Source organism: Entelurus aequoreus, linkage group LG02, assembly GCF_033978785.1.
Source record: "Entelurus aequoreus isolate RoL-2023_Sb linkage group LG02, RoL_Eaeq_v1.1, whole genome shotgun sequence".
NCBI classification, from domain to species: Eukaryota; Metazoa; Chordata; class Actinopteri; order Syngnathiformes; family Syngnathidae; genus Entelurus; species Entelurus aequoreus.
This window is the reverse complement of record NC_084732.1, coordinates 53,118,846-53,131,188: the sequence shown is the minus strand read 5'-3', so window position 1 is coordinate 53,131,188 and position 12,343 is coordinate 53,118,846. Positions and strand designations below refer to the sequence as shown.

The following is a 12,343-nucleotide window of genomic DNA, read 5'->3' as shown; positions in this document are numbered from 1 at the left end:
GTCATTTATATAGAGATTGAATAATTTAGGTCCTAATATTGATCCCTGAGGTACACCACAGGATATATTTAGCGTTGTAGACATGTGTTCGCCTAGCTTCACGTATTGTTTCCTGTTCGTTAGATAACTTCTTATCCAGTTTAAGACTAACCCTCTGATGCCATATCGTTCTAGTTTTTTGATTAAAATATTGTGATTAATTGTGTCAAATGCTTTAGTTAGATCCATAAAAACTGCTGCTGCACATTTTTTACTGTCTATTGCATTGGTAATTTCTTCTGTAATTTCAATTAAAGCCATTGAAGTTGAGACATTAGCTCTGTATCCATATTGGTTCTCTTCGAGTATTCTATTTTTATTTATGAAACTCTCTAATCTGTTATTAAACAGTTTTTCAATGATTTTAGAAAATTGTGGAAGTAAAGAAACAGGTCTATAATTTGTAAATTGATGTTTATCTCCAGTCTTATAAATTGGTGCAACTTTAGCTATTTTCATTTTGTTTGGAAATGTACCTGTTTGAAATGATAGGTTACTAATATACATGAATGGTCCTGAGATCTCTTCTATAACCTTTTTTATCGTATCCATATCAATTCCATTACAATCAGTTGAATTCTTAGATTTACATTTTTTCACGATTATAACTATTTCCTCCTGTGTCACATTACTGAGGAACATGGAGTTGGGATTTCGCTCTATGGTATCATTATAGTCCTCAATTGGAACTGGGTCTGGAATCCTTTCTTCCAATTTTGGTCCAATATTTACAAAATAATTATTGAAGCTTTCAACTACTTCCTTTATGTTGTCATTGTTTTTATTTCCATCTAAAAAGTATTGAGGGTAGTCCCTCTTTGTGCCATTTTTAATAATGCTATTGAGGATGCCCCATGTTGCTCTCATATTATTTTTGTTCCTGTCCAATAATTCACTGTAATATTCTTTTCTACATGATCGTAGTATTTCTGTTAACTTGTTTTTATACTTTTTGTACTTAATTTCTGCCTCTATAGTTCTTTGTGCTATAAATTCTCTATATAGTGTATTCTTACAAGCATTTTTTAATCCTTTTGTCATCCATGGTTGGTTATTCTTTCTCTGTTTATTACTAAGTTGTATCCATGGACAATGTTTGTCATAAAGTATTATGAACTTGTTTAAGAAATGTTCATATGCTTCATCAACCTCTTTTTCATTGTACACATTGTCCCAATCTTGCTTTTGTAGCTCAATTTTGAAAGCAGTCATCCTCTTCTCTGTGCACAGTCTTCGAAATGTCCTTTTGTCTTCCATGTTCTTCTTGTAGTGTCCATCATATATTGTAAAAACTGGCAGATGATCACTAACGTCGGTAATAAGTAGACCACTTGTAGTGTTATTGTCAAACTCATTGGTAAAAATATTATCAATAAGCGTGGCACAGTGTGCTGTGATTCTACTTGGCTTTGTGATTTTTGGATATAAACTGATGCTGTACATTGTATCAATGAAGTCATCAATAGACTTTTGCTTGTTAGGGTTCAATAAGTCAATATTAAAGTCACCACATAAGAACATTATTCTTTGACCATTATCCATGTAAGTAGCCTTGATCCATTCTTCAAATGTTTCTATACTTGACTTAGGTGATCTATATATACAACTGATGAAAATGTTTTTGCTTTTTTCCTGACATATTTCAATGGTTATACATTCTAAGATATTATCTATAGCAAATGACATGTTTTTTACCACTTTGTAGTTCAGGTTCTTCATCACGTACACAGCTACTCCTCCTCCATTTTTGTTGGTTCTGTTGATGTAGTTTAGTTCATATCCCTCCAGATCAAAATCTATTCCTTTTTTATCATCAATCCATGTTTCTGTAACAGCAATCACTTTGAATGGTTCGTTGATGTGTTCCAAAAAGTTCTTAATGTTGTTGTAGTTTGCATACAAGCTTCTGCTATTAAAATGAATAATTGACAATTTGTTATCGCATGTAATGTTGCTATTATATTGATCATCTGTATAATAAAAACAATTATTACTGATGTGGGAGAAAAAATTTGTATCTGGATCTATATCATTTTCCAAATCCTGGTTTTTGTAATCTTTGTTGCAGAAATTTTTTAGTTCCGTATTTTCTTGTTCAACAATCTTTGATGTTGTTTCAATAATCTCAATAAGTGTAGGTGAATGCAATCCTGAATGTAGGTCCTCTTGTTTAGTCGTCCCTTGGAACATAGTAGTGTCGATGTTGAATTTGGGTGTTTGTTTTCTGTCAGAGTCCATTATCATCGTTGTTTTGGTAGCTGTGTAAACTTTAAAAATTGTCCAGGTCCTTGATGTCATGGACAACAATTACTCTTGCTTCTGGACCTCCATTCAGCTTGATGTAGATTTTACAGTTGGTGCTCCAAGTTCCCTGGATTTTTCCCTGCCTTCTCAAGTCGCGTGCTTTCTTGGCGATTCCAGCATTACGTTTTGTGAGATGCTCATTCATGTACACATTTGTTCCCTTCAGCTTCTTTCCCTGTCTCAGCAATGCCATTTTAGATTTTCTGTTTACGAGTTTCACGAGCACGACTGGAGTGGCGTTGTTGTTTCTTCCGTTCAGTGGGATGCATGTTTCGATGGTATTAATGTCAATTTCAATTTCCTTTGATTGCAGAAAGTTGACCACTTGCTGTTCTGCTGAGATCATATCCATTTCATCTGGTTCACCTTCATTATTCACAGCTTTCGCATAGGATCTTGGTTTAATTCGGTGCCCAGTCACGATGATATCATTCATTCGTTTGTCCTGATCCATTTCATCTATGATATTCCTCAGCATGTTGTTGTCTTCTTGAAGGATCTTCATTTGTTTGCTCATTTCAGTGGCTTCATTATTTGTTCTGAGATTGCAGATTTTCTATATTTTCCTGCAGACTTTTCACATCTTGTTGGTGTTCTGTTGTTACTTTTCTCAGATATTCTTTCAATTCTTTCATTTCTTCTTTCATTTCTTTCAATTCTTTCATTTCTTCTTTCATTTCTTTCATTTCTTCTTTCATTTCTTTCATTTCTTTTTTCATTTCTTCTTTCATTTCTTTCATTTCTTCTTTCATTTCTTCAAGTATTTGTATTATCACTTCTTGATTCCCATCATGTCTTGTGTCCAACCTCAAATCTTGTTCCCAGTTGTGTTCTGTAACAGCTGACCCCGAAGGTTTCGGGATTTCAATCTTTCCTTTACCTTTTCGCATCGCGGCAGTCACTGACGTCACTGCCTCTTGCTTGTGTCTTAACGGCAGTTGCTTCTTTAGCGACTTGTTGAAAAATCTCCGTTATTTAATAAGAGTGCACTGTCTACTCCTGGTTACAATAGTTACAGAGGAATGTTAGGGGAACAATGGAAAAAAATCAGGCTAAAAAAAATAATGATAATTCCAAAAGTATAGTCTTTATATTTGAAGAAAACTGTAGAAAATGATGAGAATGAAGTCATTCAATTACGAGCATAAACATACTGCATACCTGCATTAGCATGAGGGCTGTTGGGTATCTTGTCAAAATAGAGTAGATTTAAAAACAAATAAACTTTTTACCACTTTTATAGTGATTGTACAAATGTTTGTATCTGTTCCAAAGAAATAACCACACATTGAAGTCACCTTATTAGTTTTAGAAGTATTTTTAAACAAAAATATATCATACACACAAAGTATAACATTCACTGTCATATTTGCAGGACACGGCTAGAATGTGTCATCAACATCCATCCATCCAGCCATCCATCCATTTTCTACCGCTTATTCCCTTTGGGGTCGCGGGGGGTGCTGGTGCCTATCTCAGCTACAATCGGGCGGAAGGCGGGGTACACCCTGGACAACATGCTTGTGGCCAAATTTATATAATTTACTGTATATCGTCTATATCGCTATGACTCTAAGATTTTCAAAAGTATTGTTTTCCCCAAGCGAGTCAGAGTTTTTCTTCTTGTCATTCACTCACACGCGCACACATAACCACCTAAAGATGAAGTTGGGATCTTCTTTAAAAAGTGACTCAAAGATTTCAATGATGGTGATCAATGAAGCAGAGTCATCAAATTGTAAAGCAGCTACAAAATATGACCCTCTTTTATATTCAGGATTTTTATCACACTGATGATAAAAACATGTGGGTTTAATGATTCATTTGGCATTTGATTTCATAAAATGTATTGACAATCCTGGGTAATCTTACATTGAGTGTCATCTTTTTTAGGGATGGGGGTTCAATACCATTTTGGTCAATACAGCAGGAAAGAAAGTAGCAATATTTTCGAGCACATGATTTAGAGCATGTGTGTGAGTTTGCAATGGCCACAGCAGTATTTTGATTTTAAAATGACAAGGAATGACAAGCTAATTTACAATGCAACTGGTAAATCTTGTCACGGTCTTTTACGGTTTTTGCTGTGTTTTGTTCCGCTTGTGCTGTTTTTTGTGTTATAGTTTGAACCTGTGTCTTACCCTGGCCCTTGTATATCCTGCTATCAGCTCTCTCTTCCCACTTGTGTCATAGACCAAGTGTACCTTGTATTTTTTGTATAGACTGGTAATGTCTGGTAGTTATCTCCTGGCATGTGCCTTGTGTTTTTAGTAGGGCTGTCAAAGTGCTTTAACACATGCAATTAATCTCAAAACATGATCGCATTAATCATGTATAAATGCAAATTAATCACGCTATTTATTTTGAACACGCATGCTCCTTTAGCTTAACCTGAAAGGCAAAGTAGGTTGTTTTACGGTCAGTGATCGGGTCAATGCAAAAGTCAGTGCAAAGATGAGTGAGGAGACTCCGACTGGTGTTCTTGGGCAAATTTCCATACACCCAAACGAATATCAAATTTTTAACAAATGATGTGCATTCATGTAAAAATATGTGCCTGTATGACATTCTAAAAAAAATTTGCCTTGGTGTCAACATTTTTTGGGGTTCTTTTATAAAGTTTATTTTAATTCAGCATGCAAGTAATTTATTGCAATCAATTGTGATTAATCACAATGCAAAAGTGTGATTAATCTGATTCAAAAAATTTTGAGCTGCATTCTTGCATTGCCTGTCCTTGCTTGCCTACATTTGGGTGCCCCTCACCTTGCCACCATACCCCAACAGAAAAAATATTGTTCTTAATGTGAAACCTTATTTTGTTTAATAAAGAGTAGTAGACCTATAAACCAATACATTAATATTGCATACAAGAAAAGACACTTACAGTATGTGTGATATTTTCAGGTCTTACTGCACCCCAAAAGGGGGACATGTTTTACGAGCTGTGCATGTGGAACAGCAACATAATGTGGACTTTTAGCTGTGGGAATGAAATTCTTTGATAGATTGAACAAATAGTTCCTCGAGAAGAAAGAATGTGTGAGTGTGATAAAATGTGGCAAGTCAACAGTATCAAGGTCATTGTGTGCCAGCTTTTAGTGTGTGTGTGTGTGTGTGTGTGTGTGTGTGTGTGTGTGTGTGTGTGTGTGTGTGTGTGTGTGTGTGTGTGTGTGTGTGTGTGTGTGTGTGTGTGTGTGTGTGTGTGTGTGTGTGTGTGTGTGTGTGTGTGTGTGTGTGTAAAAGTAATAGCAATCGGTGACTTGAAGACAGATTTCTTTTGTATTTATTGTTGGGCTTTTTTGCTTGAGTTATATATCTGCATGTGCACTACTGACCTGATACTGTGGTTTGTACCAGTGTTTCAGATCCCAGTCCCACAGGATCATCTGAAAAAGAGGAAAACACACATTAATTTAATAAGTTTGGTTCACAGCAGACATAAACTTTACTTTCCTATACAACACGCTCTAACCACTATGTTCTTTGTACAGCGAGGCCACTGGCAGGTCAGTGTTATTAGGCAGACAGGGCCTTGTGCTGGTCCATTCTGCTTGTTATCCAAACACACAGTGTAGTAACAGTTTACATTAAGGATTTGCTGCACACTTCCAACTACAGGTATGCTAAAAGCTTGCTGCATTACTGAAAGCAGACTGAGGTCTTGTACTGACAGCAGGGGAAGAAAAGTAAACCACTAAAACCACAGCGGTGCGTCTGTAATGGAGCTATGAGATCTTATCTGGTGGCAACTACGTCAATCGGCAGCATTTCCATGTTATCTGTTGGTAACCAAACAGGAGCACAGAATACAGTTAGAAGTTAGAACAGGTTGCGTAACACAACCTCAAATAACCCAATCCGATGTTTTGAGTGTAGGGCTGCAACTAACAACTAGTTTGATAATCGATTAATCTGTTGATTATTACTTCGATTAATCGATTAATAATCGGATAAAAGAGACAAACTACATTGCTATCCTTTCCAGTATTTTATTGGAAAAAAGCATACTGGCACCATACTTATTTTGATTATTATTTCTCAGCTGTTTGTAAATGTTGCAGTTTATAAATAAAGGTTTATATAAAAATAAAATAAATAAAAATAAAAAATAGCCTCTGCGCATGCGCATAGCATAGATCCAACGAATCGATGACTAAATTAATCACCAACTATTTTTATAATCGATTAGTTGTTGCAGCCCTATTTGAGTGTGACAAACTTGACAGAAATCTCAATGTCTTGCAAGAGCAAAAACCACACCATCAAAATTGTGATCTAGTTACACATTAAATAATAAAGTATGCCATTTTTTCTGGAGGCAAACTGTACTTGTCAGAGTTACATACTGACTTGAATCCAACATAACACTTAATAACAATAAATATAAAATCCATTCTTTCGTTCTTACAATTCCTTTGAACACAAATTTTCCAGAATTGTTTCGTTACTTGCCACATGAGGGCGAGACGCATTTTTACATGTAAATGATAGAGCCTTTATGAGAAAAGCTTTAAAATGTAATGCAAAATTACATTATCCAACAACAAAAGCCTCACATTTCCCAAGATAATTAGTGACACACAACCATAAGGTATACTAATTAGTAGAATACAGTGATTATGTGCATCAGTGCTGTCAGAATGTCATACAGCAGTGTTTTTCAACCTTTTTTGAGCCAAGGCACATTTTTTCCATTGGAAAAATCCAGAGGCACACCACTAGCAGAAAACATAAAAAGATGAAACTCAGCAGCCGATATTACCCAGTAAAAAGTCGTTCTCGCAATTGTTGGATATAATTTCAAACCATAACCAACCATGCTGCACTATAGCTCGTCTCAAAGCAGTTGTACTGTCACGACCTGTCACATGACGCCGTGACTTATTTTGAGTTTTTTAGTGTTTTCCTGTGTGTAGTGTTTCCTATTTTGTTGTTGATTGTCATGTCATGTACGGATGTACTTTGTGGACGCCGTCTGCTGCTCCACACGCTGTAAGTCTTTGCTGTCGTCCAGCATTCTGTTTTTGTTTACTTTGCAGCCAGTTCAGATTTAGTTTCCTTTTGCATAGCCATCCCTAAGCTTCAATGCCTTTTCCTAGCAGCACTCGCCTTTTGTTTATTTTTGGTTTAAGCATTAGATACCTTTTTACCTGCACACTGCCTTCCGCTGTTGTCTGCATATTGTGATCACGACAAACCATGTTCCCGACATCCACAAAGCAATTAGCTACCTGCTGCCACCTACTGATATGAAAGAGTATTACACGGTTACTCTGCCGCAGTCTAGACAGCATAGACACTCAACAACGGCACATTACTTACGGATTATAGTTACTGGTTTGCAAAAAATATTTTTAACCAAATTAGGTGAAATGACATCATCTCCCACGGCACACCAGACAATATCTCACGGCCGCGGCACAGTGGTTGAAAAACACTGTCATACAGGACATATTTGCCCAATACTTGGTAACAGTTTTATTTAAAGTTCAGTCAGAGATTATTTTGTATAGGCAATTGCCTGCGAATACAACAGTTTCTGCACTACCATATGCATTGACCTGATCACTGACCGTATAAAAACCTGTGCCGCTATTCAGATAACCATCCGCAGGTATTGCTTGATTAATCTGCATATATAAGGGGTGTAACAATTGATCGATATATATCGATAGATCGATTAATATTCCTAAATTTCAAGTATATCGATCTGTGCTCGGCAAGTTTACCTTCCTCAAGATAGGTATCGATCCAAGAATGTTATAAAAGGGAATCGATCGATTTTATCGACACGAGGAAAAGGAAAACATTGGATTTAAGAATTCACTTGAACTTTTAAAAATAAGGACGTTAAACGTTAGGTCTATTACCCGTCTGTGACGTCAACCAAACAAAAATGCTGGATATCTATGATGGTCGAGAAAAGTCATAACAAATGTAAATGCCACAAGACAATATTATTTACAACACAAAAACTTTTTAACTACAACACGATTGCAAAAGCCACAGCAAAAACAAACGACACAAAACAATAATTTAAAGCTGCGACACAACTTTAAACCACAAAATACGCGACCGACACAACGGAAGTGACAGCGAAGCAAGTTACGGCGACACACCGACTTCTGCAACACAACATGAAGCAACAACAACTAACAGTCAAGATAAGGTCATTTCATCAGAAACAAAAAAATACAAGATATGGATCAAGGGCCTATGGAAATAAGTAAGTGAGGTGCGAACACCATCAACAGGGATAAGGGGGCATACATGCTTCCGAACACCTAAAACGCTGTTTTTCATTGTCGACGCCAGGGCGGACAGTGTTGGTTGCACTTATTCAAATAAGTGAATGCATCGGTCATTAATTGTTGTTTACTTGCTTGTTTGTATCCATAATTCATTTATACCTAATTCCCTGACAAGAAATATAGGATATACACAGGAATATAGGAAACTTCACCTGCAGTGTCCAGAATACAATATTTATTTCACAGTCACAAGCCCCTTTCGACTGCATCTCCAATTCATCGACCATGTTGTAGTTTTCAGTGCTTCTATATTAAGTCTACTGACAGATATAAGTTAGAACTATTCGCTACTTGTTCTAAGAAATGGCAACGGCGGAGGATTTTAGCATGCATGTGAATGTATGAGCCAGTTTGCCCCACAACAAGAGAAAATTGTGGACTCGCCTAAATATTTTCGGATTAACCTCTACCACACATGAAGATTTCTGCTGACATAACTAAGGCAAAATACCTCACTCAAGTCTAAATTTTCAAAGGGCTCGTTTGGAGCAAGTTTGGAAGAAGGCAAGATTGTTAAATAAATATCTTTGCCATGTCTCCATGGTTTGATTTGAAATTTCTGGTACTATTGTGGATCCCAAATACACAATAAGCAACAACAACCAAAGAAAGTTGGTTTTGCATATCATACATCTATACACTTTCTACCACTTGTCCCATCCGGGATCGCGAGTGGTGCTGGACCTCATCGCAGGACCAACATAGATAGACAGACGACATTCACACACTAGGGCCAATTTAGTGTTGCCAATCAACCTATCCCCAGGTGCATGTCTTTGGAGGTGGGAGGAAGCCGGAGTACCCGGAGGGAACCCACTCAGTCACGGGGAGAACATGCAAACTCCACACAGAAAGATCCCGAGCCCAGAATCGAACCCGGGATCGTATTGTGAGGCACACACACAAACCCGTGTTCCATAATAGTAGCCCTTTGGTTGCATGCATGTCACATGTTGCATGTAACTTGAGCATGAGACCAAATTGGTCCACAGATGATTGGCTCTATCCCATCTCCTCTCATCAAGTGAGGCTTCAATGATTAAAGTAGGATGTTGGCTATCCGTCATTCGAATCTGTAAAATGCTGCCAAACACTAAATATGGTAAATGTGTCATGGCAACCCAATATAAATGCCAGGGAAAAAAATGCTCTGTGCACCATGGCAACGGGATGGCAGGAGATGGCTAGATGACCAAGAACCGTTGTTGGCCTTCTGTTTATGAAGCTACGAGGAGAACAAATTACTCGATGGGAAGAAACTGATGCCATAGAGGGAAAAGGGCTGTAATTTGGAAAGGACACACAACTAGAAGATGAAAATAACTATAGGATCGCATTTAGTTGACAGACAGCTATAGTATTTATTTTAAACTACCCATGTCCCACTATAGCTTCTTGAATTATGTGTGCAATAAGTTTATCTTTATAGCATGCTCCTCCAATTATTGCTGCAAACTATCAATCAATCAATCAAAGTTTACTTATATAGATAGCCCTTAATTACAAATGTCTCAAAGGGCTGCACAAGCCACAACAACATCCTTGGCTCAGATCCCACATCAGGGCAAGAGAAAAACTCAACCCAATGGGAACAACGAGAAACCTTGGAATGGACCGCAGATGTGGGGATCCCGAATGGATACAGTTAATAATGTGAGATTCCAGTCCATAGTGGAGTCAGCACTGACACCTGACAATTCAAACGCACCTGAAGGAGCACAATTTAGTTTTCAAGTCACACAAAAACTCGGGAGGTTGAAATTTCCAACATCACTGAAGACTTTGGCATATGCTGTGCAACTTTAGCTTACATAAAGGATTAAGTCCACAAGTGGTACACTTTTCTATTTATTAACTACTACAAAGTGGTTAAAGGGACAGCAGTAAGCACAAATATAAACAATAATTTGAAAAGACTGTTCCCAGGTATATACAGTAATTATTCAACTTTTGTAATTCACTGCATTACGCATAGGTCAAGGTACTGTATATTCAGAATGGCTGGGAATCTCAGAGTACTTCACAACACAATATGATACAGGATGCATGGCAGAGATCGACGATATATATATTTTTTCCAAATACAACAAAACTAAATCGGCAGATTGAACCTACAGTACACACACGATAACATTTTTAAATGAAGTAGATAGTGATAACCATTGTTCATGCACCAGCCATTTTTCCCTCCACATATATATGTATATATACATGTACTGTACAGTGTTGGCGCAAAGTCATTTACTGGAGACATTTAACAGAATGAAGTTAAAAAGGTTGACTTTACACTCAACTTAGTGTTTACAATGAAGTCTTTCTTTTGACAGCCCCTTGCGGTAAAGTCCTTTGAGACACTTGTGATTTAGGGCTATATAAATAAACATTGATTGATTGATTGATAAAGTTGTCCGAGTGCAAACTGAGGCAGTATTTGTGATTGATAAAACTTTCGGCGAATCATAATTTACGACCAATAAAAACACAATAAACGGCGACGGAATTTTGACCCGGCAAATATTAACAAAACAAAACACCGGCGGAAAGCGATAATCGATAAAATAAAAAAAAAACAAGCAAACAGGGTGGTGAAAAAAAAAAAATTGTGCGGGCTTCTGGAATTGCGCGTCCTTTCTGATTTCAATGCGTAAAAAGACCCAAAAAGTGTGTTAATGCCAACACTGCATATGTATATATAAATATATATCAATATGTATATATGGGTTGTACGGTATACCGGTATTAGTATAGTACCGCAATACTAATGAATCATATTCAGTACTAGACCGCCTATAAAAAGTACCGGTCCCCGACCCGTCGTCGTCACCGTCACGTCATGTCATGCAGATGAGCATGTTGGGCAGTGCACAATCACGGAGTACACTTACAAGCGACACAGTGTGTAGACAGAAAAAGGAGAATGGACGCATTTTAAAGTTAAAAAGTTAAAGTAACAATGGTTGTCACACACACACTAGGTGTGGCGAAATGATTCTGTGCATTTGACCCATCACCGTTGCTTGGCTTTATAACTAAATATAAAGGTGAAGTTATACCACTGAAACGCCCTCAGGAAGAGGTGCTTTAAGACATGGCTAGCTAGCGACTATTGTCTATCTGCAGTGTTGTAACTACTTCTAAATCACTGATCCTTGTCCCCATGGAGACAAATATAGTAAAAAATGTTCGAGCATCATCCCTGTATGACGAGTGATAACTATTAATGCTTCACTACACAGAGAAGCACACCAGAGTCATAATATTGGATGAGTTGAGAATGATCTGTAGTTGGCAAAGACAAGACAAGATTTAATTTTGTCCGATCATTAACCATCTAGACGATTATCTTGACTTTATACACACTACATACAAGTTAATGAAGGCCATACTTAGTCAACAGCCATACATGTCACACTAAGGGTGGCCGTATGAACAACGCCAACACCGTCATAAAATATGTGCCATATAGTGAAATCACACTAAACAACAATGACGAACACATTTTGGGAGAATATTTGCACCGCAACACAACATAAACATTACAGAACAAATTCCCAGAATTCCCTCCAGCACCAACTCTTCCGGGACGCTACAATATCTACACTTACATCCACTGTAATGATACTAAGTACAGGAGCGTATCTAGTCGATACTACTAGGATTACATCAATATTTTTTTAGCATTACAA

General features: G+C 37.2%; 1 protein-coding gene across 1 annotated transcript in view; it reads right to left on the bottom strand.

The window, feature by feature from the left end:
• pde3b (phosphodiesterase 3B) overlaps positions 1 to 12,343 on the bottom strand; it is a 184,921-nt gene that overhangs the window by 71,949 nt on the left and 100,629 nt on the right. Inside the window, exon 2 of the mRNA XM_062029010.1 lies at positions 5,682 to 5,732. Coding sequence (XP_061884994.1) covers positions 5,682 to 5,732 — 51 coding nt within the window. The remainder of the gene's footprint in view (positions 1 to 5,681; positions 5,733 to 12,343) is intronic.